Genomic DNA, 26330 nt, shown 5'->3' on the forward strand with positions numbered 1-26330 from the left:
AGGGAATGCCCTTTATCATTTTGCCAACACATTAAAGTCACTATTTTACTTTCTCTCACAACAATGTTCCTATTGATAAATGCATTGGATGTATAATGTGTTGGTATCGATGGTCATTACTGAGGTTGCAGACTTACTGGGCCAGCATGTCCACTGTCTTCTGCGTGGCTCTTGTCTTCTTATGCTGAGGGCCATACAGGATACTCTGAATGTCCAGACACTGAAACAGAAACAACAAGGTTCACTGTGGGGTAAGATATGATTTTAAATAGGAAAGGATATGACATACTTCTGAATTATTTAGCACAAAATCTGAGGTTAAAGTTCATTCAAATTCAAAGCACTTAGTGACTACAGTGCTTTTGTGTGAACGTATGACAAAAAGTAGGGAGGCTGATGGATTGTTTTTGTCTACAAACAATATGAAAAGGTAGAGCTACACTTAGACAGCTGAGGGGTATCAAAACACTTCCTGTCCAATTCTGTAGAGAGCTCTTCCCATCCAGAAATAACCCCTCTAGTAACCAGGGTTCAGATAACACCAGTATATCTGACTCACCCTGGGGAGTAGACACTGACCAGCACATCTCAGGGTATTTCTAGGACCAAACAATAACAAACCTGGCATCTGATCTGGTTTAATAGGTTTATAAGGTAAACTCAAGTAGCAGTGATGATCAAGAATGACTTTCTTTAATCAATGGAAATTAGTGGGGAACGACCACTTTGTTTATCTATGTCAGAGCAGATTTGCTGAATGCACTGTAACCATAGAAAACAGTAATGTTGTTATCACACACGTGTGTTTGATAACAACAATGAGAAAGATTATCAAACATTTCCACAATCAACATAAATCACAGGATGTCAACAGAACTTTGTGGAACCAAGGAAAGTGAGTGCTCAATGTTTCCTGCCTGGCGATGGAAGCAGCAGAGTAAAGGGCTCGGGGAAACTCTGGCAGATAGCCATCTGGCCTTGGATGTTTTCGTCAGTTCTCCCTGCTGCACTATGTAATGGAAGGACTTCTATTGCAACAGGAAGATGGAGAAAAACTACAAATGTTTGTGTGAGCCATTGTTTTCCCCTTTCATAAACTCTGAGTGTCATGTCAGAGTCAGGCTTCCTTTATAGTCCCCAAAGAGGAAAAAGTTTAGGATAAGTGCAACTCTCTCACTGTCATGTTTCATGTATTTTTTCCTTTGCGAAATCCTCTTGGATTCTGTCCAGATTTCTAAATCTAACATTATGGCTCCAGAGAGCAGCGGTTGTCATGATAACGGGGGAAAGAACATGATAACACTGCACGTCATCTGTCAGGGGTACTTCAGAAAGGTGACCCATCCCGTCCGGATAAGAAGCAGAGTGTGGGAGCTCTGATTCACTCTGGGATACTTGGACCCACTTTGCACTTAGATACAATAACAAAGAAACATAGCAACAAGGCTCCTTAACTTACAGGCTTGTTATTACTAGCACTCTGAAATCTCCCTGAACTGGACTATTTTAGTGTGTTTCTGGGGATGGAGAGAACGAGCTCAGAAGGCAAGGACGGAGAAAGTGTGTCAATGTATATGTGTGTCATACTTAGTATATAGCTATTGATGACAGGTATTTGCTATAAGCATTAACTGTCTTTTATAAATCAAACATAATTGGCACAAACACAGTTTAAAAAATAAATAATTATTTATCCGTTATTTTACCAGGTAAGTTGACTGAGAACATGTTCTCATTTGCAGCAACGACCTGGGGAATAGTTACAGGGGAGAGGAGGGGGATGAATGAGCCAATTGTAAACTGGGGATTATTAGGTGACCGTGATGGTTTGAGGGCCAGATTGGGACTTTAGCCAGGACACCGGGGTTAATACCCCTACTCTTACGATAAGTGCAATGGGATCTTTAATGACCTCAGAGAGTCAGGACACCCGTTTAACAACCCATCCGAAAGACGGCACCCTACACAGGGCAGTGTCCCCAATCACTGCCCTGGGCCAATGGGATATTTTTTTTTAGACCAGAGGAAAGAGTGCCTCCTACTGGCCCTCCAAAACCACTTCCAGCAGCATCTGGTCTCCCATCCAGGAACTGATCAGGACCAACCCTGCTTAGCTTCAGAAACAAGCCAGCAGTGGTATGCAGGGTGGTATGCTGTGGTGTTGACAAGGAACTTGTAAGGCAACTTTTTGTTACCTGTTTTCTGAGTGATAGTCATCATATAAGTCTCATATTCCATCCGTATACAGGGACAGATTCAGGATTTTTTTATTTAGAAGGACGTAATGGCCTGACAGTCTAATTGGGGTCAGTGGCCCCTTTAATTTGACAGTGGTGAGCAAAGTTCCCCTTTCCGTCCACACTCCCCAGACCTATCTGGCTGTGTTCAAAAAGAGAAAGCAGCACAATTTAATTCTGTGTGACTTTTACACCAGAGAGTGGCTGGCTGAGCACACTGTACAGAGCCTAGATTAGCATGTTATTCTCAAGGTACTGAGCCTGAGAGACCATGGCAGAAATAGCTGCTCTCACAATGACAGGGACTCTCTGTGTGTGTGTGTGTGTGTGTGTGTGTGTGTGTGTGTGTGTGTGTGTGTGTGTATATATATATGAGGGAGCTTCATAAACATACTCTCAGTGGTGTATTAATGTTAGGTTGCCCTGTGACTACTGGACTTTAGCAGAGCCCTCTCAAATAGCTTGGCAATAAGAAAGGGTGATACTCTGTACCTGAGAGTATGTGGGTGAGAGAGCGAGCAGTAACTCCACGTAAACACAACATACTCATATTTCCCTACGCTTAAAACATACAGGTAACTGCCAAAATAAAGGAAACACTCGAGTAAATGAGGGATACAAAGTATTTTGAAAGAAGGCGCTTCCACACAGATGTGGTTCCTGAGCAATTCACTTCCCATCATTCTTAGGATCATGTATAAAAATGCTGGGCAGGCCCAGTTGCCCATTATTTTGTCTATCATGGCTATGCCCATATAGGATGGCAATGCCCCCATTCACAGGGCACCAGTGGTCACTGAATGGTTTGATGAACATGAAAACGATGTGAACCATATGCCATGGCCATCTCAGTCACCAGATCTCAACCCAACTGAATACTTAAGGGAGATTCTGGAACGGCGCCTGAGACAGTGTTTTTCATCCCCATCAACAAAACACCAAATTATAGATTTTCTTGTTAAAGAATGGGGTCGCATCCCTCCAATAGAGTTCCAGACACTTGTAGAATCTATGACAAGGCGCATTGAAGCTGTTCTGGCTCGTAGTGACCCAATGTCTTATTAAGACACTTTATGTTGGTGTTTCCTTTATTTTGGCAGTTACCTTCAGTGATTAAGCCATGTTTTATCAAACTGAGCAGTAGTAGGGAAGACATGGTAATGAAATATAACTGTGCTTTTTCTAATAGTTAAGTCCCCTATATGGAGGACTTTGAGCGGTTCTGGAATGGTTCCAACTGACATTTTGTTGTACAAAGCTCCCTGTGAATGTCGTAGGGTCCAGTGCCTTATAGTGCCAGAAAGCCTCATCTGCCTGCTCTCCACTACCACTCTGTCAGTGGAGCTGCCATAAAGTGTCAGGTTTCACACCCCACATTTGCATAGGGAGTGCCATTTTCTGGCTTATCCAAACAAATAATTGATTTGCTCTCCGTCTGAGTGATGGAGACGGCATAATAAAGGGGACAGTCTAGCAAATCCAACAGTTGTAGTTTCATCTCGATGTCATATTCTCAGTCGGATTTAGAGATCTCAACAGGAAAAAATATTAAATGATTTCATAGAATTGAAACACAACCCCTTTCTCCTGGTCACACGAAATCACTTTGTACGAAGCTAAAGTTGTAACGAGTCTGCAACAATTAGAATGGTGTTTCTTCACCGCTCAGAGGAGGCTTGGCAGAAAATGCTCTGTTGTCAGTTATATGAAATGGTGCCATATTTGTACTGACACAAAATATGATCATATTTATTTTACAGTTATAAGGTGAAATCGTATAGTAAGTTGTTTCTAATTTTATTGTTACTTTATTTAGAAAGCATATCTGACATTTCAAGCCCTATTGCCCCACTTGTATAATAGGAAGGGGAAAAAAGTATATATATAGTGTACTATGTACTTGAGATTGTGTCCTCAAAATGGGAGTACAACTCAGCAATGCATAACAATGAGTTTTTCTCCAGAAAAGGGATTTCCGATCTTTCTAGAAAGGAAAGGTCAGTTGTACATCTAAATGCTTTCAACTGAAATGTTTCTTCTGCATTTAACCCAACCTCTCTGAATCAGAGAGGGGGGCTGCCTTAATTGACATTCATGTCGTCGGCTCCCGGGGAACAGTGGGCTAACTGCCTTGCTCAGGGGCAGAACGACAGATTTTTACCTAGTCAGTTCGGGGATTCGATCCAGCAACCTTTCGGTTACTGGCCCAGCTCTCCTAACCGCCAGGCTACCTGCAGCATTACTAGCTATTGTTTATGGCCAATTCATGAAAAATAATTACTTTTGAGTATGTCTACTCAGGGTGGAAATCTACATTTTGCCATATAATTCGACTGGATTTAACATAATATTGCCCAGTGATCCTCAAGCTGCCTTAAAATGTTCAATGCAGCCGTTTTTATCTCAATATCAAATAATTTCTGTTTAACAATTAAGTACCTTACTATTGTTTTCAATAGAATTTTGCTTGGACTGTCTGGGAGTGGTCTGAGTGGGGAGGGAAAAACTGAAAACTAGCTGTTATTGGCAGAGGTTTGGAACTCTCTTTCTTATTGGTCTATTAACTAATTTACAGCCAGGTGATGTCACCAGGCAGGCCAAAACTCCACCCCACCAAAACAGGCAGAAATTTCAAACAACTCTTACACTAAAAAAGCATATTCATAATTTTCAAAATGTCACAGTATTATTCCAACCTCATGATGTGGAAAAATATACAAAACACAGGGAAATCACATTTTTGACTGCATTGGGTCTTTAAAATCAGTGTTGGGCAACAAAAGGGAATGGTGGGTATAATGCCAGTGTTTACCTTGCTCATGGTCCTATGGGCATGCTTCACCTGGCCCTGGGTCATCTGCACCCCTCCAATCAGCTGCAGAGTGTCAGCCACCTCAGGACTCAGGTCACCAAACGTCTCTCTCTTCAAGGCCAGGGACTCCCTCTGGATCTCTACACACCTCTGACATAGTACATACACAAACAACATTGGTTAATGACTACTTAGTGACTGCTTAGTGCATTTTGTTTGTGTCTTCCCCTCCACTGATTCCGTATGGCCAGTCTTACAGAGCTTCAGGCAATTGAAGCTCACTATGGTGGCTATTCATTTCACAGACTCTCCTGTCTCAAAAACACCTGTCACCCTCTGTTACCCTCAGCTAGCCTGATCCTTAGTAGCAGATTAAACTATCCCTGTAAACATGACATGACTGACTGCAAGGTGGATTCCCACAATGCCATGTGAGAGAGGGAAGTCCCCTTGAGAATGTCAAACCTCTCAGAGCGACAGAACAGAGATGTCTGTGATGCTGTAAACACCTGGAAGGCATGCTATTAGTGCGATTAGACCACTGGTGTTGGTGGTCTATTGGAGTGTGTGTGAGAGTATGTGTGTGTATGCAGGACTGACCTCTTGCTGCCCAGTGAGGAGGAGGAAGCGACAGTAGTCATCCTGAAGGTTGAGAGTGACAGTAGCCTGTGGGCCTAGGGAGCTCCTGTATGTACTCAGACTCTCCTCATAGTAGTGTGCTGCTGAGTCTAGTCGCAAATGGAAGATCACGTAATGACTTATGATCTTCAACATATTACAGTATGTTATTTGTTTGCTTATTGGTGCTGCCTGCATTGCTTTTTACGTAGTTTGTCCATTCCTCCACAGCTGATCATTCCTGGTAGTGGTTGCTCATATATTGTTGTTCATGTAATGTAACTATACCGTGAAGTTCCATACATACAGGTCAGATGGGGGTGAACATTGATATGGGGGTGAACTCACACAACATGCTATTTCTGCAAAACTATAATCAGCCTGCCTTCAAATTTATGAACTCAAAGAGCTTGACATAAGAGAGGCAGAAAAGGATTCATGTCCCCAACAACAACCCCCTATATAGCAGAGTTCCCCCATAGTGCACTGCAGCAGTCCTGTGTTGTATGAATAGACTCACCATTGTGGTGGGGCTCTGCTACAGTAGAGTAGGCCAAAGCCAGGCTGTGAGCGATGTGAGCCCCATCCAGACCCCCAGGGCTCTGACTCAGAGCTATGGCATGAGCCTAGCAGAAACCCAAATGAAATATGACAGATCACATATCACACTAAGGACTGAGGAGAACATTACCAAACAACAGGTCTCAGAGGCATTCTAACAGCCCTCAGCTCATCTTAAGATAGTCATATAGTCTGAGTAATATAGTCAGTATGTGTGTAATGTTAATATAGTAACACTGTTTATGCTAAAGTCTATTGATGCCTTCCCACCCTTCCACACTTAAGTTGTATTACCTTCACTGTTATGTGTTGCTGTTTTGTGCCTGTATTCAGGTCTCATATGTCCCTTACCTTAGAGAGGTGCTCTAAAGCTCTGTCGAGGCGGCCCTGGGCCTGTTCGATGGCAGCCATGTCCTTATAGACGGAGCAGGCCTGACCTGGCCTTTCCCAGCCCTCCAGCAGCTGCAAACTACTCTCACACTGACCCAGGGCCTCCTCTGACCTGCCTTGCCGCTGGTACACCCTGCAGGAGAGATGGATAGGGCAGAGAGAGAGAGAGAAAGAGAATGAGAGAAAGAGGGAGGGAGGGAGAGTAAAGAAAAGCATTAGTGGTCGGGCTCTTTCTGTAGGCATGTTGCAGTGTTGAAATCTTGGCCCAGAGTGTTGGTCAGAACTGTGCCAAGAGTGGGGCCTGAGGAGGAACGTCGAACTAGGCCTGGCTGGGTCTAGCGGACTGCTGCCTCTGATGTCAGGTGCAGTGAGTGCAGACTATAATAGGAGATTCCTACACAAAGAACTGTTTACTCCGTCTCTGGCTGTGTCCTTTCAGATGGTCTCTAATGGTCTCTCCTCTGGGAAGACTGAGGAGTGTGTTGCTCTCAGAGCCACATTATAAATAAAGACTTACTGACACTGCCTAACAAGTCCAGCACCTCGCTGAGCAACCACACAAGAGCTCCACACCAGGATGTCTAAATTAGGTTTGTCCTGGTAGTCACAACACAGTGGAGATCCTCTGCACCAGTAAAGAATGCAGACAGTTCCTTACATAGTCTGTGAACAGATATCTGATGAGACGAAAACAAAAATCACCCCTGTTGTAAGACACTGTTGTAAAAACATGTATATTTGCTGTTGATATGAGGCAGCACGTAGGCAGTTAATAATGTGCCACTCCGAGGACAACACCAGCTCTGGATCTCTGTACAATAGGCCTTCAGTCTGTGGTCTAACACCCTCAGTCACCACATAGGGGGGTGGGTGATGGGATGCTAGCAGGAGGCTGCAGCACAGCAGAGACTTGCATCATCCTCAGCAAGGACACTAGTCAGACATCAATCCATCTAGCCTGCTAATAGCCTCAACACCCCACAGGATTCTAATATCTAGTACCTATTTTTTACTTAAGAATTGCACTGTTGGTTAGGCCCTGTAGGTAAGCATGTCGGCGCACGTGACAAATAAACTTTGATTTGATTCAGACACTAATGGAGTCTAAATTCAATTCAGCTCTGCTGTTCGTAGGTGGCCTTCCTCAGAGGGAATATTGTTCGCATCAATACCACAGTACAGGACTACTACTGCAGCAGGAAAACACCCCATCATTAATGAATCCCTCTACATGGACAGTAACGGTAAAGCAGGTGATTTTTTTGCTGACAGTCATTTTCTATTATTTACCCCATAAATAATAGTATAAATGACTACAAATCAAAACATCAGTGTGTATAGTTAGTGCAGTGAAATGTTGGTTGTGGAGGGTAGCACTAAATTAATATCTCTGAGATTTCCCATCAATCCCTGATTATCAAAGCAAGCCTTGATGGGAGCTGGCCTGCCTGGGAATGGGACGACTTCCCCCTTCAGGCATCAGAAATTCCAGAGAACAGCACAGCCTTTTAGGGCAGCTGGGATGGCTGGCTGCATTAGCAGAAACTCTGTGTGCCCATTGCCCAGGCCAGCGTACTGCCTTCTTGTCCACAGACAGACCTGTGGACAATGCCACTGCATCCCCTCATTCACCAGCTGATGCCACCCTCCCAAGCTTCCTGTTCCTGGCACAGGAGGCAGTATGTCATCTGCAGCTGACATCTAATTCACTGTCCACAGAGCAGAGCAATAATGTAATTAGTGATTTTCACATGAACTGCCAAGCAGCCCACACGGCCCTCTGTTTAGTAATGCTTACCAGACCAATACTGACGCACGTAGGGGCCCTCGAAGGTTTGCTCTTTATACAGGGAAAATTATACAGTGTTCACAAAGCCAGGAAAGGAACTATTGGAGGTGGAAATATACAGCAAAATGAATGTTAAACTGTGTTGTTTTGTTGGGCTGTGGGAGCCCTGTTGGAACAAAAGACAATCCTTCATTATCATTTCCTTTCCTGTGCCTCAGGCAGCATCAAGTAAATCCACTGTGACAACACCTAGATTTGAGACCAGAATATGACATGTAGCCATGGGAATGCAAGTCAGTGGGGGATGAGAGCCATAACAGCCGGCTCAACTGAGAACCTCTAATGTCAACAGCAACTCGCATGCAAAGCCCACCTCAGGACTTGTCTTTTCAACCATCTATGTAAAATCTACTTGTCACTTAAATATCGCTGGATTGATTGCTTTCATTTTACTCCTGCGATTCTTTCATACTCCTACTTGTGCCAGACGTTTTTTCCGTTAACATTACGACCAAGGACATGTTCGTAATGACCTGTCAAACACACCCTGGTAATGGCTGAAATGAGCTCAATGGAATAAAGTACATTGTTTTACCATTGAATCTATTAGAACGCTAGCTTCGTCAGGGATTTAACACACCTTCTCGTACTGTTGAATATATTAGAACGCTAGCTTCATCAGGGTTTTAACACACCCAGTCGTACTGTTGAATCTATTAGAACGCTAGCTTCATCAGGGATTTAACACACCCAGTCGTACTGTTGAATCTATTAGAACGCTAGCTTCATCAGGGATTTAACACACCTTGTCGTACTGTTGAATCTATTAGAACGCTAGCTTCGTCAGGGATTTAACACACCCAGTCGTACTGTTGAATCTATTAGAACGCTAGCTTCATCAGGGATTTAACACACCCAGTCGACACTTGATGGTTGTTCATTTGTGGAATTTAAAAAAGTTATAATTTAATGCAAATTAGATGTGCTGATACGAAAGCAACTTTTGAAAATGAACACTGATTAAAGTGATATGATGTCTGATCTCGCAAACAATGTAAAGTATGTTTAGATAGGTGTAATCTAGAGCCAAACGTGTTGATTTGTAATCTGAAGGTATCCTGCTATTAACACACTTGTTGAATTTTGCAAGAGAGCGTGACAACAACAGTAATTAATGAGGCAGTCTAGACAGCGCAGGAGAATGCAGGTAGGGTAGACAGAGAAGGTAGGGTGGACAGAGCAGGAGAATGCAGGTAGGGTAGATAGCGCAGGAGAATGCAGGTAGGGTAGACAGAGCAGGAGAATGCAGGTAGGGTAACAAGAGCAGGAGAATGCAGGTAGGGTAGACAGCGCAGGAGAATGCAGGTAGGGTAGACAGAGCAGGAGAATGCAGGTAGGGTAGACAGAGCAGGTAGGGTAGACAGAGAATGAGAATGCAGGTAGGGTAGACGGAGCAGGTAGGGTAGACAGCACAGGAGAATGCAGGTAGGGTAAACAGAGCAGGTAGGGTAGACAGAGCAGGAGAATGCAGGTAGGGTAGACAGAGCAGGTAGGGTAGACAGCGCAGGAGAATGCAGGTAGGGTAAACAGAGCAGGTAGGGTAGACAGAGCAGGAGAATGCAGGTAGGGTAGACAGAGCAGGAGAATGCAGGTAGGGTAGACAGAGCAGGTAGGGTAGACAGCGCAGGAGAATGCAGGTAGGGTAGACAGAGCAGGTAGGGTAGACAGTGCAGGAGAATGCGGGTAGGGTAGACAGCGCAGGACAATGCAGGTAGGGTAGACAGAGCAAGGAGGGTAGACAGACCAGGGAGGGTAGACAGAGCAGGGAGGGTAGACAGAGCAGGGAGGGTAGACAGAGCAGGGAGGGTAGACAGAGCAGGGAGGGTTGACAGAGCAGGTAGGGTAGACAGTGCAGGAGAATGCGGGTAGGGTAGACAGCGCAGGACAATGCAGGTAGGGTAGACAGACCAGGGAGGGTAGACAGAGCAAGGAGGGTAGACAGACCAGGGAGGGTAGACAGAGCAGGGAGGGTAGACAGAGCATGTAGGGTAGACAGAGCAGGGAGGGTAGACAGAGCAGGGAGGGTAGACAGAGCAGGTAGGGTAGACAGAGCAGGTAGGGTAGACAGAACAGGTAGGGTAGACAGAGCAGGTAGGGTAGACAGAGCAGGTCTTTGGTGGTTGCAGCCCTGTTCCACTCCTTTATGTTAATTTATATGAGTATCTTCATTCATTGTCCAACTGTTGCATTTGTTAGAATTGTTTTCAAAACCTTTTAACAATAACTTAGTACAGGTGGCAAAATAAACTACAATACTGTGATCAGTATTTCATATTGTGCTCATTACACTGGCACCTTGCATATACTGTACCTCTACAATGAGTTGAATGTAAAATCTCCAACTAGACTTGAAACTGTGTGAAAGCTTGTTTTATTGTTCCAGGCTTTTGTGGGGACATTCACACTGGTCACAACATTACAATCCTGTTGACTGGGGTGCTTACAGAAGCCAGCCAAGTTCAGTCATCCTCCAACAAAAGAGCTTTAGCAAGCTTACACACCAGCGAGCGTCCGCACATTTTTCCAATTTCACAAATTGCGTAAACAAACAGTCAGTCAGTCCTAAAAACTTAAAAGGATGACCTCACTACCAAATACTTTTTACCTCAGCTCCCTTCAAGTTGAAACATCTCTAATGCTACTAATATTCCACACTGAGTATCTGGGTATATTGGTACCACATTTGCCTCAGCCATGTCTTGTAATCAATATTGACTTGTACAGCAAATATTGTGTATTCATGAATTACTCAAATTATGTTTTGACAAATCCATAAGAGTGAAGGTAATACAACTTAAGTGTGGAAGGGTGGGAAGGCATCAATATACTTTAGCAAAAACAGTGTTACCCTACAACTGAACAAAATGATCAATGCCGTTTAGTGCAAATAGCTTCCTCAGTACACAATAATTAGCTATTACAGGCAGAGCAGTGAAGGCAATCATGAAATATGAATGCAGCGCTGGGGATGTGTTATCCTCCCTGCCCCTGCTCCACTGATCCAGCAGACACTGAACAAGTGGGAAGTGCAATAACCCCAGTCACAGTCACCCCAGTCACCGGTCTGCAGCTGCGCATGCTCACACCCCATGGGCTTGACAACAGGCCTGGGAGAACAGCTTGATGTTTACATCGGAAAAACAACAACTTTGAGGGTACTTTAGGCACTTCTACTGTGAGGACCAGGTTAAGATAATTCAGAGACTTTCCATGTCACTACTAGTCTAAACTAGAGCAGAAAAGACCACATTGTTTGAGTGAAATGAACCATTAAAATGTATCTCAATAGATGGATTTGCTCAGTGGACATGTTAGACATTGTCTCCATCTTGTGGCCAAAACCTAATGTCTTTCTCAGTGGATATACTCAGATAAACAGTATTAATAACAGGCTGTTATTGTGCCTTCAAGGTAACAGGCTGTATGTTGACATCTGAACATATAGGTGTATTTGATACAACAGTCTTATCTGAATCTACAATGACACTTCACGTGAACATTAACTTGTTTTTGTTGGAGAAGTGCGAAGGCATTCAGACTTCAACCTGAATATGATACTGAAGAGGGAGTCTGTGGAAATAAATAGAGTAGCATAGCGTATGATACCTAAAGAGGAATCCAGTGAATATCAAAGAGCTCTCTGCTGTCACAGCGGACATTGTAGTAAAGACCACATTGGTCAGATAGACACAATGCTCCAATCTAGTTTCTTTTCAAAGTGATTTGACGCAAAATATTTCTGCAGATCAGTTTAGTTCTCTCTATAATACCTGGACAGAGACGTGGATATCTCAAACTCAGTCTCCATTTTCTCCTCCTTGCTCATGCCTCCTAGCTGATGAAGTTCGACCACAATCCTCTCTGCTTTTCGATGATTATACTCTGCTTCCTCGAGAGTTGGGATGGTTAAAGAGTATTGCATAATCAACATTAAAGCAGTACTACATTCATTTACCCTTGGACATTTAACCATGCAATTGTTTGAATTCACATTTAGACAATCATTCTCCTAATGTTTTTGGGGCTTCCATTACAAATATCTAATCATTCTCCTAATGATTCTCCTAAAGCTCAGGCCTATTTCCTTGAGCCAGAGCTTTATCGAGACAGATTACCAGGATGCGTGCTCAGAGCATGAACTGACCAGCTGGCATGTGTCTTTAATAAAAAATGTAACCTTTCCTGACCTAGTCTGTAATACCTACAGTCGTGGCCAAAAGTTTTGAGAATGACACAAATATTAATTTTCACAAAGTCTGCTGCCTCAGTTTGTATGATGGCAATTTGCATATACTCCAGAATGTTATGAAGAGTGATCAGATGAATTGCAATTAATTGCAAAGTCCCTCTTTGCCATGCAAATGAACTGAAGAGAGAGAGGGGAGCGGTTCAATTGTCGTGAAGAAGGCTTCAGGGCGCCCAAGAAAGTCCAGCAAGCGCCAGGACCGTCTCCTAAAGTTGATTCAGCTGTGGGATCGGGGCACCACCAGTACAGAGCTTGCTCAGGAATGGCAGCAGGCAGGTGTGAGTGCATCTGCACGCACAGTGAGGCAAAGACTTTTGGAGGATGGCCTGGTGTCAAGAAGGGAAGCAAAGAAGCCCCTTCTCTCCAGGAAAAACATCAGGGACAGGCTGATATTCTGCAAAAGGTACAGGGATTGGACTGCTGAGGACTGGGGAAAAGTAATTTTCTCTGATGAATCCCCTTTCCGATTGTTTGAGGCATCCGGAAAAAAGCTTGTCCAGAGAAGACAAGGTGAGCGCTACCATCAGTCCTGTGTCATACCAACAGTAAAGCATTCTGAGACCATTCATGTGTGGGGTTGCTTCTCAGCCAAGGGAGTGAGCTTACTCACAATTTTGCCTAAGAACACAGCCATGAATAAAGAATGGTCCCAACACATCCTCCGAGAGCAACTTCTCCCAATCATCCAGGAACCGTTTGGTGACGAACAATGCCTTTTCCAGCATTGCCATAAGGCAAAAGTGATAACGAAGTGGCTCGGGGAACAAAACATTTATATTTTGGGTCCATGGCCAGGAAAATCCCCAGACCTTAATCCCATTGAGAATTTGTGGTCAATCCTCAAGAGGCGGGTGGACAAACAAAAACCCACAAATTCTGACAAACTCCAAGCATTGATTATGCAATAATGGGCTGCCATCAGTCAGAATGTGGCCCAGAAGTTAATTGATAGCATGCCAGGGCAGATTGCAGAGGTCTTGAAAAAGAAGGGTCAACAATGCAAATATTGACTCTTCGCATCAACTTCATGTAATTGTCAATAAAAGCCTTTGACACGTATGAAATGCTTGTAATTATACTTCAGTATTCCATAGTAACATCTGACAAAAACATCTAAAGACACTGAAGCAGCAAACTGTGGAAATTAATATTTGTGTCATTCTCAAAACTTTTGGCCACAACTGTACATGTTTCAACCACACCACCAAACCCTGCACCCAAGAATGACTACCGCCCCATAGCACTCACATCTGTAGCCATGAAATGCTTTGAAAGAATGGTTATGGCTCACATCAACACCATCATCACAGATACTCTGGGCCCACTTCAATTCGCATACCGCCCCAACAGATCCACAGATGAAGCCATCTCTATCGCACGCCACCACTGCCCTTTCCCACCTGGACAAAAGGAACAACTAAGTGAGAATGCTGGTCATTGACTACAGCTCAGCATTCAACACCATAGTGCCCTCCAAGTTCATTACTAAGCTAAGGACCCTGGGACTGAACACCTCCCTCTGCAACTGGATCCTGGACTTCCAGACGGGCCACCTCCAGGTGGTGAGGGTAGGTAGCAACACATCTGCCACGCTCACCCTCAACACGGGGGCCCCTCAGTCCCCCCCTGTCCAACCACAACTACGTGGCAGCGCACGACTCCAACACCAACATTAAGTTTGCTGACGACACAACAGTAGTTGAACACCGACAACGATGAGACAGCCTACAGGGAGGAGGTCAGAGACCTGGCAGTGTGGTGCCAAGACAACAACCTCTTCCTCAACGTGGGCAAGACAAATTAGCTTATCATGGACTACTGGAAATGGAGGGCCAAACAAGCCCCCATTCACATCGACAAGGCTGTAGTGGAGCGGGTCGAGAGCTTCAAATTCTTTGGTGTCCACATCACTAAAGACCTATCATGGTCCAAACACACCGACACAGTCGTGAAGAGGGCGCAACAACACCTCTTCCCCCTGAGTAGGCTGAAAAGATTTGGCAGATGTTCAAAACGTTCTACAGCTGCACCATTGAGAACATCTTGACTGACTGCATTACAGCTTGGTATGGCAACTGCTCGGCATCCAACCACAAGACGCAACAGAGGTTGGTGCGTATGGCCCAGTACATCACTGGGGCTGAACTCCCTACCATCCAGGACCAGGCAGTGTCATTGGAAGGTCCTAAAAGACTCCAGCCACCCAAGTCATGGGCTGCTCTCTCCGGTAACGCACGGCAAGCAGTACCAGTGTGCCAAGTCTGGGATCAAAAGGCTTCTGAACAGCTTCTACCCCAAAGCCATAAGAAAGCCGAACAATTAATCAAATGTCTACCCGGACAATTTACATTGACCCCCTTTATTGTATCTTGATTTTTCTGCACTGACTCTCTTGCACTGGCTCTACCCACACACACACTACACCAACACTCATACACAAAGCACACACGCTGCTGCTACTTTGTTTATTATATATCCTGATTGCCTAGTCACTTTTACCCTCACCCACATGTACAGTTAAAGTCGGAAGTTTACATACACCTTAACCAAAACCATTTAAACTCAGTTACACAATTCCTGACATTTAATCCTAGTACAATTCCCTGTCTTAGGTCAGTTAGGATCACCACTTTATTTTAAGAACGTGAAATGTCAGAATAATAGCACAGAGAATGATTAATTTCAGCTTTTATTTCTTTCATCACATTCCCAGTGGGTCAGAAGTTTACATACCATACACTCAATTAGTATTTGGTAGCATTGCCTTTAAATTGTTTAACTTGGATCAAACGTTTTGGGTAGCCTTTCACAAGCTTCCCACAATAAGTTAGGTGAATTTTGGCCCATTCCTCCTGACAGAGCTGGTGTAACTGAGTCAGGTTTGTAGGCCTCCTTGCTTGCACACGCTTTTTCAGTTCTGCGCACACATTTTCTATAGGATTGAGGTCAGGTGTTTGTGATGGCCCCTCCAATACCTTGACTTTGTTGCCACAACTTTGGAAGTATGCTTGGGGTGATTGTCCATTTGGAAGACCCATTTGCAAACAAGCTTTAACTTCCTGATGTCTTGAGATGTTGCTTCAATATATCCACATAATTGTTCTGCCTCATGATGCCATATATTTTGTGAAGTGCACCAGTCCCTCCTGCAGCAAAGCACCCCCACAACATGATGCTGACACCCCCGTGCTTCACGGTTGGGATGGTGTTCTTCGGCTTGCAAGCCTCCCCCTTTTTCTTCCAAACATAGCGATGGTCATTATGGCAAACAAAAATAGAACTGTTTGATCAGACCAAAGGACATTTCTCCAAAAAGTATCAACTTTGTCCCCATGTGCAGTTGCAAACCGTAGTCTGGCTTTTTTATGGTGGTTTTGGAGCAGAGGCATCTTCCTTGCTTAGCGGCCTTTCAGGTTGTCGATATAGGACTCGTTTCACTGTGGATATAGATACTTCTGTACCTGTTTCCTCCAGCATCTTAACAAGGTCTTTTGCTGTTGTTCTGGGACTGATTTGCACTTCTCGCACCAAAGTACATTCATCTCTAGGAGACAGAACGTGTCTCCTTCCTGTGCGGTATGACGGCTACGTGGTCCCATGGTGTTTATACTTGCGTTCTATTGTTTGTACAGATGAACATGGTACCTTCAGGCCTTTGGAAATTGCTCCCAAGGATGAACCAGATATGTAGAGGCCTGCAATTTTTTTTCTGAGGCCTTGGCTGATTTCTTTTGATTTTCCCATGATGTCAAGCAAAGAGGCACTGAGTTTGAAGGTAGGCCTTGAAATACATCCACAGGTACACCTCCAATTGACTCAAAGATGTCAATTAGCCTATCAGAAGCTTCTAAAGTCATGACATCATTTTATGGAAATTTACAAGCTGTTTAGAGGCACAGTCAATTTAGTGTATGTAAACTTCTGACGTACTGGAATTGTGATAAAGTGAATTATAAGTGAAATAATCTGTCTGTAAACAATTGTTGGATAAATTACTTGTGTCATGCACAAAGTAATGTCCTAACTGACTTGCCAAAACTATTGTTTGTTAACAAGACATTTGTGGAGTGGTTGAAAAACGAGTTTTAATGGCTCCAACATCACTGTATGTAAACTTCCGACTTCAACTGTACATACTGTATTACCTCAATCCCGTACCCCTGCACATTGATTAGGTACCGGTACTCCTTGTATATACCCTCGTTATTGTTATTTTATTGTGTTTTATTGTGTACTATTTCCTTTATTATTTAGCAAATATTTTTCATACTTTTTAACTCTGCATTGTTGAGAATGGGCTCGTAAGTAGTCATTTAATGGTAAAGTCTACACTTGTTGTATTCACCGATGAAATGTAATTTATCACAGAAATAATGTGGGTAAAGGATATTTTGCCAGCAGCAGAGTGGCGCCTCCCTGTGTTAGGTATATGTTGAGGAGACAGGTGAGAATGTGGACCCTGTCCTCCCGGCTGGTGGAGTTGGGGGTGCAGAAGGGGAGCAGGTCACTGGCTCTGGCTGAGTGCTCCTGGGCCTGCACTGCCCAGCCTGTGGGAATCAGGGACAACACATAGGTAATTCCAAGATTTGGTAAGGTATAATTATATTCAATTTTAACCGTTATAAACTCTTTATAAATGGTACCTCATTGTAAAGGCTAATCACAACATAATTCACCTTTAAACTGTAGGTATGCTTTAGCCAGTCTGACATGGGCTTGGGCTAGTTTCAATTGCCCATCTCCATATACCAGTCTTGTAAGAGCCACACAGCGGACAAGGTCCTGGATACAAGCATCAAACTGTCCGGACAAACATTTCATTATTGTTGACATTCATGACCAACATGATGCTGTACTGAAAAAAAGCCTGTATGCTGAGTGGTACTGTACATGTATTATACCTTTGATAAGAGAATGATACAATTCCTGAACATGACAGGGTGACTATGACATCTACAGAAGGTTAAGACAACCTTCACAAACTTTGCAGGTACCTCTGGTTATAGTAATTTCCACCTCACCCCATTGCATGCAGGTGTCAGAATGGAAAGCAACTTAAAACCTCTATAGGTCTACCTGTTGAGTGTCTGCAAAGGCTTGGGCCCTGCTATCATACTGGGTAAGTTTTTCCTCAGGAGTCATCATCATCGACTCTCCCGTGTCATCCATTCCTCTCTGAGAGACACTTGCCAGTCCTTTATCACTATGAGGATAAAGGTGCATTCAAATGATCTACCTGGGTAACACAATCATCATCAGCAGCATTTTTCTAATAATAGACATGCACAATCCACATTGACTCGAATGCGCAGAATTGATCTCTTCGAAAGGATTTTTTTTCTTCCAACATCAGTTTTACAGCAATGCATGCATGCACAAGCACAATGTATAACTTACGATTCTCCACCGTCAACTAATCCAAGTCCTGGTTTGGAGCGTGTGTTTGTCATTGGATAATTATAATTCATTTTTCGGTTAAAAAAAAAGAAACCTTTGCAGAATAATTTTATGCCATGTTTGTTTCTTTTTTACATCCGTTGTCGTGGATACGGCAGTATGCGTCATAATCAGCAAAGATTCATCATAAATCAATGCGCGACATTTAATTTTTATTTTGTTGGTTGTATTCATCATATAACCACAAACAGTTCGCTCGGGGTGTTCATACAAGCAAGCATCCACTAATATAAAACTTAAAAATCAAAAAGCGCTAAATGTATCTTCCTGATAAAATGTCACGTGACCGACAATGTTCTACAGCACCAGACCAACTTTATGCACGTGCAAATATTTGTGCAGACAAATTGTTTTATGTTAAATCAGGCTTTGTTTTTTTTAGCTCGAATTAATAAAAATATGAATATGTGAAATAAGGCCTACTTCTCAGACACGGGTGTGTCTGACAACAGCTGATAAGGTGGCAGGATGTAGCTGAAAATAAATGATGGGGAACATGCCGTGTTGATTATTGTACGCTAGCTTTTTAGGCTATTGCTGAATTTTTACTAAATTATTGGCCTACCCTTATTTTGTGTATTTTGTTACCGGTGGTGATAGTGATGGTTTGTCGGGGCTGGGGCTTTCGAGTGACGCAGCGGTCTAAGGCACTGAAACTCAGAGTCACTACAGACCCTGATTCGATCACCGACTGTATCACAAACGATCGGGAGTCCCATAGGGCGGCGCACAATTGACCCAGCGTCGTCCGGGTTAGGGGAGGGTTTTGCCGAGGTAGGGCGTCATTGTAAATAAGAATTTGTTCTGCACTGACTTGCCTAGTTAAATAAATACAAATACAAAATAAAGCTAAAACGCTGTGGTTGTCAACAACTGTTGTCCCCGACGTGATAACTGTATAGAGCTTTACTCCATCTAGACACAACATTCTGTCCCGACATACCATCAGCCTACCTCATCCCCATACTGGTATTTATTTAGCTCCTTTGCACCCCAGTATCTCTACCTGCACATCCATCTTCTGCCGATCTACCATTCCAGTGTTTAATTGCTATATTGTAATTACTTCGCCACCATGGCCTATTTATTTCCTTAACTTACCTCATTTGCACTTACTGTATATATAATTTTTGTTTTCTTTTGTTCTACTGTATTATTGACTGTATGTTTTGTTTATTCCATGTGTAACTCTTGTGTTGTTGTGTGTCGAATTGCTACGCTTTATCTTGGCCAGGTCGCAGTTGCAAATGAGAACTTGTTCTCAACTAGCCTACCTGGTTAAATAAAGGTTAAATAAATAAATAAAAATAAAAATAGATTCAGTTTGCTCCTAGCATAACTCAGCTAGGCGAAGGGACCGCCTGGACTCTTAAACACACCAAAGACCTTCGCTTGAAAAATGAGATGAAATAAGCAATAATTATTGTTGTTTTCCCCTCTTGAGACACCTTAGCAACAACATGGCCAGAAACACTTCCTCAAAATAGTCAGAATTCATCTAAAATAAATCAATGTTGACGTTTTTGCCGAGTAGTGCAATTTTATATTTAGCTAAGATGTTTGGTGCAGTATTTATCAAATAAAAAAATTGCATGTAAACTAGTCGCACAGATAGAACAATGAGACAGATATTTCACCGGATGTATAAATGTAAAACATCCGCTTGGCGTTTCCACTCACTACCAAAAAGTGGTAGCCCAGTGGGGCTAGTTGGAAGAGAGATGGATTTTGGACGACATTCTGCACATTTTCTCAACGATGAAGCATTTGATCTCAATATAGTTTTCTGTTCCCAAAACTAGAATATGTTATGAACAGAATGGATTACGTTTCGTAAACTTTAACCTTTGCCAAAGTTGTTTAGGAGTGCAAAGGGGAATTGAGTTTTTGCACACGCGCACTTCAAAGTAGGCGTTCCCTAAAGGAAATATGCAGGCGTTTGCTAGAACGGGCTAATAGGATCTCACTAGCTCGTGCTTGGCTCTGCCCCCTCCTTGCTTGTTCTGCCCACTATGACTAATTTGTTCCCATTGGAAAAGACAGGCTGTGGGCTATCTTGGTCTAGTTATTCAAATCTTTGCTAGTCGTCTCTCAGTTGAATGACAACAAACACTTACTGTTCCCACTCCTAAATCAAATGTAATTTTATTTGTCCCACACACATGGTTAGCAGATGTTAATGCGAGTGTAACCGATGTGAAATGGCTAGCTAGTTAGCAGGATGTGCGCTAACGGCGTTTCAATCGGAAACGTCACTCGCTTTGAGACCTTGAAGTAGTTGTTCCCCTTGCTCTGTGAGGGCCGCGGCTTTTGTGGAGCGATGCTTCGAGGGTAGCTGTTGTCGATGTGTCCAGAGGGTTCTTGGTTCGAGCCCAGATAGGGACCAGGAGAGAGACGGGAGCTATACTATTTTGTTACACGAGTGTAGCGAAATGCTAATGCAGTAATATCTAACAAGTAATATAACAATTTCACAACAACTACCTTATACACACAAGTGTAAGGAATTAATAAGATTATGTACATATAAATATATGGATGAGCGATGCAGTAGATGGTATAGGGTACAGTATATAAATATGAGATGAGTAATGTAGGGTATGATATAAAGTGGCTAGTGATACATTTACTACATCCAATTTTTAATTATTAAAGTGGCTAGAGATTTGAGTCAGTGTGTTGGCAGCAGCCACTCAATGTTAGTGATGGCTGTTTAACAGTCTGATGGCCTTGAGATAGAAGCTGTTTTTCAGTCTCTCGGTCCCAGCTTTGATGCACCTGTACTGACCTCGCCTTCTGGATGATAGCGGGGTGAACAGGCAGTGGCTCAGGTGGTTGTTGTCCTTGATGATCTTTTTGGCCTTCCTGTGACATCGGGTGGTGTAGGTGTCCTGGAGGGCAGGTACAGCTGTTTCAGTTAATGATTGTGTTTCAACCTAGATATTGAATTGATGATCATTAGCACCTGTTTGGCATAATGTTTAATCATACACCTGACTATATGCCTACAAAATCCCAGACTTTGTGCAAGTGTACCTACACCAAATATGGATTTGATTTTTCTTCTGATCACTCACTTTGCATTTAGTTAATTTATAAATATAATCTATTAACATGTCTATTTTTGAAATCATTCTTACTTTATAGCATTTTTTCCACACCTGCCTAAAACTTTTGTGCTGTACTGTACTTTTTAAAGTTTTGCTATCATTCATACAATAAACTGTGAAGGTTATTGTATCCCCATTCATGTCAATGGTGGGATGCAGGCTTCAACATTCTAAACTGAAATGCCACAGAACTTTCAGAATTTAAAACTAAAATATAAAAACACATTCTGAAGGAACGCATTCAAAGGAAATGGCATTTTCTAATAATTTGTATTATTGTTTTGCCACTTGTTGGAGCTTCCAAGTGTGGACAGTGTGCCGATTGTGAAATGTGTCCCTGTGTCGATTATGATATGTGGCCCATGTACCAAATGTGAAATATGGCCTCTGTAGCCTATGCCAATTGTCTGACAAAGAGGGACAAAATACCACAAACAATCACAAAATATTGGGTTTCAGAAAGACTAACAGTATGGGTTTCAGGCCTCAGGACTCTGAAGATATGGCGTTAACCCAAAAAATCTGCCAAAGTATAGACATGAATGCTGGTTAGCCAATGAGCGATAAAACCCCACCTTTGATTTACAGTGCAATCTGAGGCAGGCACAGTCCATTTAATGACAAATCAAATAAATAAATAAATATTCTGTGTGTTGCCACCTTGTCTTGGTAGAGGAGCTTGTTAGTCCCAAAGATCCCAAGAGAGGGAGGTTCCAGACTAAGAGTGATCATAAACAAATTTCCAGAATGGAATACATTGCCATCAGTTTGTCAAAACCACTCTTACTGCAACACACAGTCCTTTAACGCTTAAGTTACACCTAATGTAAGTTGTCAATGCAAAAACAAAGTACCTGGATCTGAAGACAAATATGTCTGTTTGATGTGCTATGTTGTTGCATCATTCCCATGCTCAAATCCTTAATGTCAAGAACATGTGCTTTTTGGTGCTAGCTCTAAGGACCTCACCTCATGATACAAAAGGTGGCGTAATACAGCTATATAGGATGTGTCTACTTATTGTTAAATCCAGAGCAGACTGGTAGGAGGAGCTATAAGAGGAAATGCTCATTGTAATGGCTGGAATGGAATTAATGGAGTGGTTCCAAACACATGGAAACAACGTGTTTGACTCCATTCCATTCCAGCCATTACAATGAGCTTGTCCTCCTAAAGCTCCCCGCACCAGCCACCTGTGGTTAAATCCTTTATGAAAAATGGAGCATTTCTAGTTTTCTTGAGAACTGACTTTACAATAGGCATATTGTCATAATTGCAGCAATAAATAATATGCTTTCTTATTGTTTGATTCAACAGCTCATAAAATTCCTTATTTTGGCGAGGATCTTTAAAGGGCACTAGGGAAGGAGGAAATTGCTCCTATTACTACTCCATTCGTTTCTAATATGGGTGATCTTTATGGGTTTATTGGTTTATAGTCAACTGTCCTGGAGTGTGAGGATATACAGACCACCTTGGTGCGGTCCCACATGGGACGGTGTAATCATTTTCCAATGGAGACATTTAATAAAAGCTCTCTCCAGCCAAGTGGAAATCCAGTTAGAGGAATCCCTATCCATCATCATTACCTAGTTTCTTTGGGTCTGTGTATTTGTCCCTTTTCCATGGGCTATGCCAAATCCCTTCTTTTGCTGAAGATGTCAATAAGGTAATATACTTAGACTGCATTAAATAACGTGTTCACTTTATTAGGTTAACTAGCAGTAAATAATCCAGGCTGTATCACAACCGGCCGTGATTGGGAGTCCCATAGGACGGCACACAATTGGCCCAGCGTCGTCTGGGTTTGGCCTGTGTAGGCCATCATTGTAAATAAGAATTTGTTCTTAATAAATACATTTTAAATTAAAATAAATAACAATATACACAAAATAGTGCCAAAATATCAGTATTTTGAGTAGACCTATTAATTAGGATTTAACACAACTAGAGCTGGGATTTCAAACTCTGTAATACAAGTGACTCCTGATAAGTGCACTTCAGATAAGTGCTATAAAGTTTCATTCCGATAACATGTGTTTTAGTGCATGCTGTCACAACAGCCTCAATTTATTGCATTTATTTGGAGTTGATTAAACGGTATCAAGACAGATGTGACCATGATCTCAATTGCCATGCCTGTAATAATGTATACACGCAGCATGCTATAATCTAGTGGTTAGAGCGTTGGGCCAGTAATCTGTCGTTCTGCCCCTAAGCAAAGGAAGTTAACCCACTTTTCCCCGGGAGCCGAAGATGTGGATATTGATTATGGCAGCCACCCGCACCTCTCTGATTCAGAGGGGTTGGGTGAAATGGGGCAGACACATTTCAGTTGAATGCATTCAGTTGTACAACTGACCTTCCCCTTCCTGCTTTATTCTTTCCCTGATGATGGGGCTGCTGGACCATAGACTGTATTGCACAACTGGAGAAGTCCAGTTTTCTAATGATCCAATAGATGTCAGTAAAGTACCAGACATCCATCTCTTTCACGCCCTGTGGCCTTCTTGAATATGGTGTGTGTTGGTGATACATTGACACGTTTTGAAGGGAGACATTTGTGCTGCTGGCAATATACTGACTTTAGACACTGATATGGTAACTTTTATTTTACCTTGGGGGTTGAGTCAATACTTTAAGTATACTTTTTATTTCTAGAAGTTATTAAAAATATTATTTAAGGTTACTAAAGAAGACAAGACAGATTTCACAAATACGCCTGGATGTTCATGAAATCTCTGTACTGGACAAGCCCCCCAAATGTAAACTGTATCAGGTTCCATCTGAGAATGTCCTGCAGGTTAGATATTCTGCTTCAACTCTATGATCTCTAGGGTGGCATTTTATCCATGTCCTAATCAGCACTTAAACAGCAGACATAATGCCAACTGCATGAGAAATGAGAAAATGTAAATGTACTTTTATAAATATCAATCTAAACATCCTTGTCTTAATACCATGCCAAACTAACAAGAATTTATGTACTTTTTTATAAATATCCATCTAAACATCTGTCTTAAAACCATGCTAAACTAACACGAATTGATGTCTCTGTGGCTGCTTTAAGAAATTGGTCTCTAGAGCGAGTTTGTAGGTTAATTTATTCTCTATCAGGTTGGCAGTGTGTGTGTGCTGTCACCAGTTTTAAACCTGCGGCAGTGCTCACCTTGTTTGCAGAACTGCCCAAGATAACTTATAATAGCTCCTTAGGGTGGCTGCTGCCGGTTGACTCTGGCAGTGCATAAGAAAGCAGTTTATTTGTTTGTTTGTCCCGTGAGTTTTTGGCCGGGCTGTCCTGGGTCCTGTTTGGCTTGGGTCCCTGTTGGGCTTCTATTTCTGAAACCCAAGTGGCTCTTAATGAACCTGGCAGTGCTGGCACGGGCCCTCAGCAAACCCAGGCCTGAGCAGACCCTTCTTCTTCTGCCTTGGCAGACACCCTCCGTTTGCTCTCTCTGGCTTCCTAATTTAGTAACGGCGGATAAAAATATGTGCTAACGAACAAGGTCTGGAATGTCAGGCTGGCGTCCAGGGGAGAGAGCGAGGGGGAGCAAGAGGGGGAGAAAAGGGGGGTGTTGTTTTCACAGCAGGCACCCAGTGACAGAGGAGTGAAGCCACGGCACAGACTTCTCCTACATCTGTGTGTGCTCTGAATTTCTTCCCCCAGCCAAACACTCTCTCCCCTTTACCTTTAAATCCCACTGTTAGTAGCTTATGTAAGAAACCTCCACAGTGAGTGCTGTTATAGTGAGTCTGCAGTGAGTTTGGGCTCCTGGCTATATTTGTAAAAATGTCTTGTGTGAAAATGCTGGACTCTCTGTGACACCCGGCTTCTCGGCATCTTTCCTGGGCATCATAGGGCATTCTAAAGGGGAGCTGCTGTTTGATTATTACTTGAAAACGTTTATATTTTCATGTATGTCAATGATCAATTAGGCTTATATGAAGAGTTGTCCAACCTCCGTAGTGTTTTTCTGCTTGTAATTGCATCCTCACCTTTTTACATTGTCATGACAATCTCCCCATCCTGTTCACAGTTCAAGGGGCTCATGTCAACCTTGTTGACTTCACTTGCATGTCTCGCAGCTACAAATTAAATCAACCCCCCCCCCCCCCCAGCATGTGGTTAAAGGAGGCAATAGCACACAGACAGACAGTATTTTACTATGTAGCATTTTTAGGCAGTGTGATTATAGTTTAGCATTCAGTTCTTGGAAACATAGCTAAATGAGTGACTCAATAAGATATTATTAGTGTCATAGACCAACCTGTGCGATACCTCTGTGAAAAATAGAGAGGTGAACAGGGACCACAGGTGATTTCCCCTGGGCTGCACTGTAGGTACAAGGCAGCGCCTCTGTGTTTGTGATCATGAGCTGTTTTCATGTTGACAAACCGCTCTGTCTGCTTCTCAGCACCCACCTTTCCACCCCCCACCTGGTGTGGTGCACTGTGCTCTCTGCCACACAGACACCAAGCTGCCAAGCCACAGGACCTTATTTGAGTCACGTAACGGAGACAGGTTGCACAATAACATTATCTTTATTGAGTTGAAGATGAAAATAACTTATTTACACACCATCAATAGTTGTATTTTGTAATAAATAGAATTGCAATGCATCATTTACAGCTTTGAACCCATTTATATCTCATCAAGGACAGTAATTTGTTTTTGATTTACCCTCAGATATCTCTAATTGTTTCAGGATTCCAGCATGGCATTCAGGTTGTACATGTTTTCTTTTTGAATTGTTACAAGCATAACCTTTTATACACAGGTCTTATGTTTATGAGTGAAAACATAACAACTGGAAAGGAGCATAACAGACTAATTGACATATTTCAGGAATTTGTCTAATCCTTTTCGATATCATACTCATGTTTGCTAGGGACGTCACGGTTATTTGTCTGAGCCACAAACTAACACCTCACTTTCAGTCATACAGATGTCCCCACTTCCTGTCTTAGTTTACCAACAAACATTCATCCCTCGGCCATATGATCCCCTGCATTGTTCAACCCACGTTCTCTAAGGTGTTTCCAATCACAA

General features: G+C 42.8%; 1 protein-coding gene across 3 annotated transcripts in view; it reads right to left on the reverse strand.

Moving 5' to 3' along the window:
- The window catches only part of LOC139371713 (tetratricopeptide repeat domain 23), a 26149-nt gene extending 525 nt beyond the window's left edge, over positions 1-25624 (reverse strand). The window contains exons 1-12 of one of the 3 annotated variants that reach the window (XM_071111953.1): positions 25549-25624; positions 25277-25366; positions 20959-21061; positions 17790-17916; positions 17390-17513; positions 17104-17260; positions 12238-12363; positions 6580-6751; positions 6188-6293; positions 5650-5777; positions 5050-5199; positions 138-220 (exon numbers count right to left, since the gene is read on the reverse strand). In XM_071111953.1, coding sequence (XP_070968054.1) covers positions 138-220; positions 5050-5199; positions 5650-5777; positions 6188-6293; positions 6580-6751; positions 12238-12363; positions 17104-17260; positions 17390-17513; positions 17790-17916; positions 20959-21044 — 1259 coding nt within the window. In that variant the 5' untranslated portion in view covers positions 21045-21061; positions 25277-25366; positions 25549-25624. Of the gene's footprint in view, positions 1-137; positions 221-5049; positions 5200-5649; positions 5778-6187; positions 6294-6579; positions 6752-12237; positions 12364-17103; positions 17261-17389; positions 17514-17789; positions 17917-18110; positions 18258-20958; positions 21062-24449; positions 24724-25276; positions 25367-25548 lie in introns of those variants that run through there. The other 2 variants (XM_071111954.1, XM_071111956.1) reach the window with 2 other exon arrangements.
- Positions 25625-26330: the final 706 nt, after the last annotated feature.

This window comes from Oncorhynchus clarkii, chromosome 2 (assembly GCF_045791955.1).
Source record: "Oncorhynchus clarkii lewisi isolate Uvic-CL-2024 chromosome 2, UVic_Ocla_1.0, whole genome shotgun sequence".
Lineage (NCBI taxonomy): Eukaryota > Metazoa > Chordata > Actinopteri > Salmoniformes > Salmonidae > Oncorhynchus > Oncorhynchus clarkii.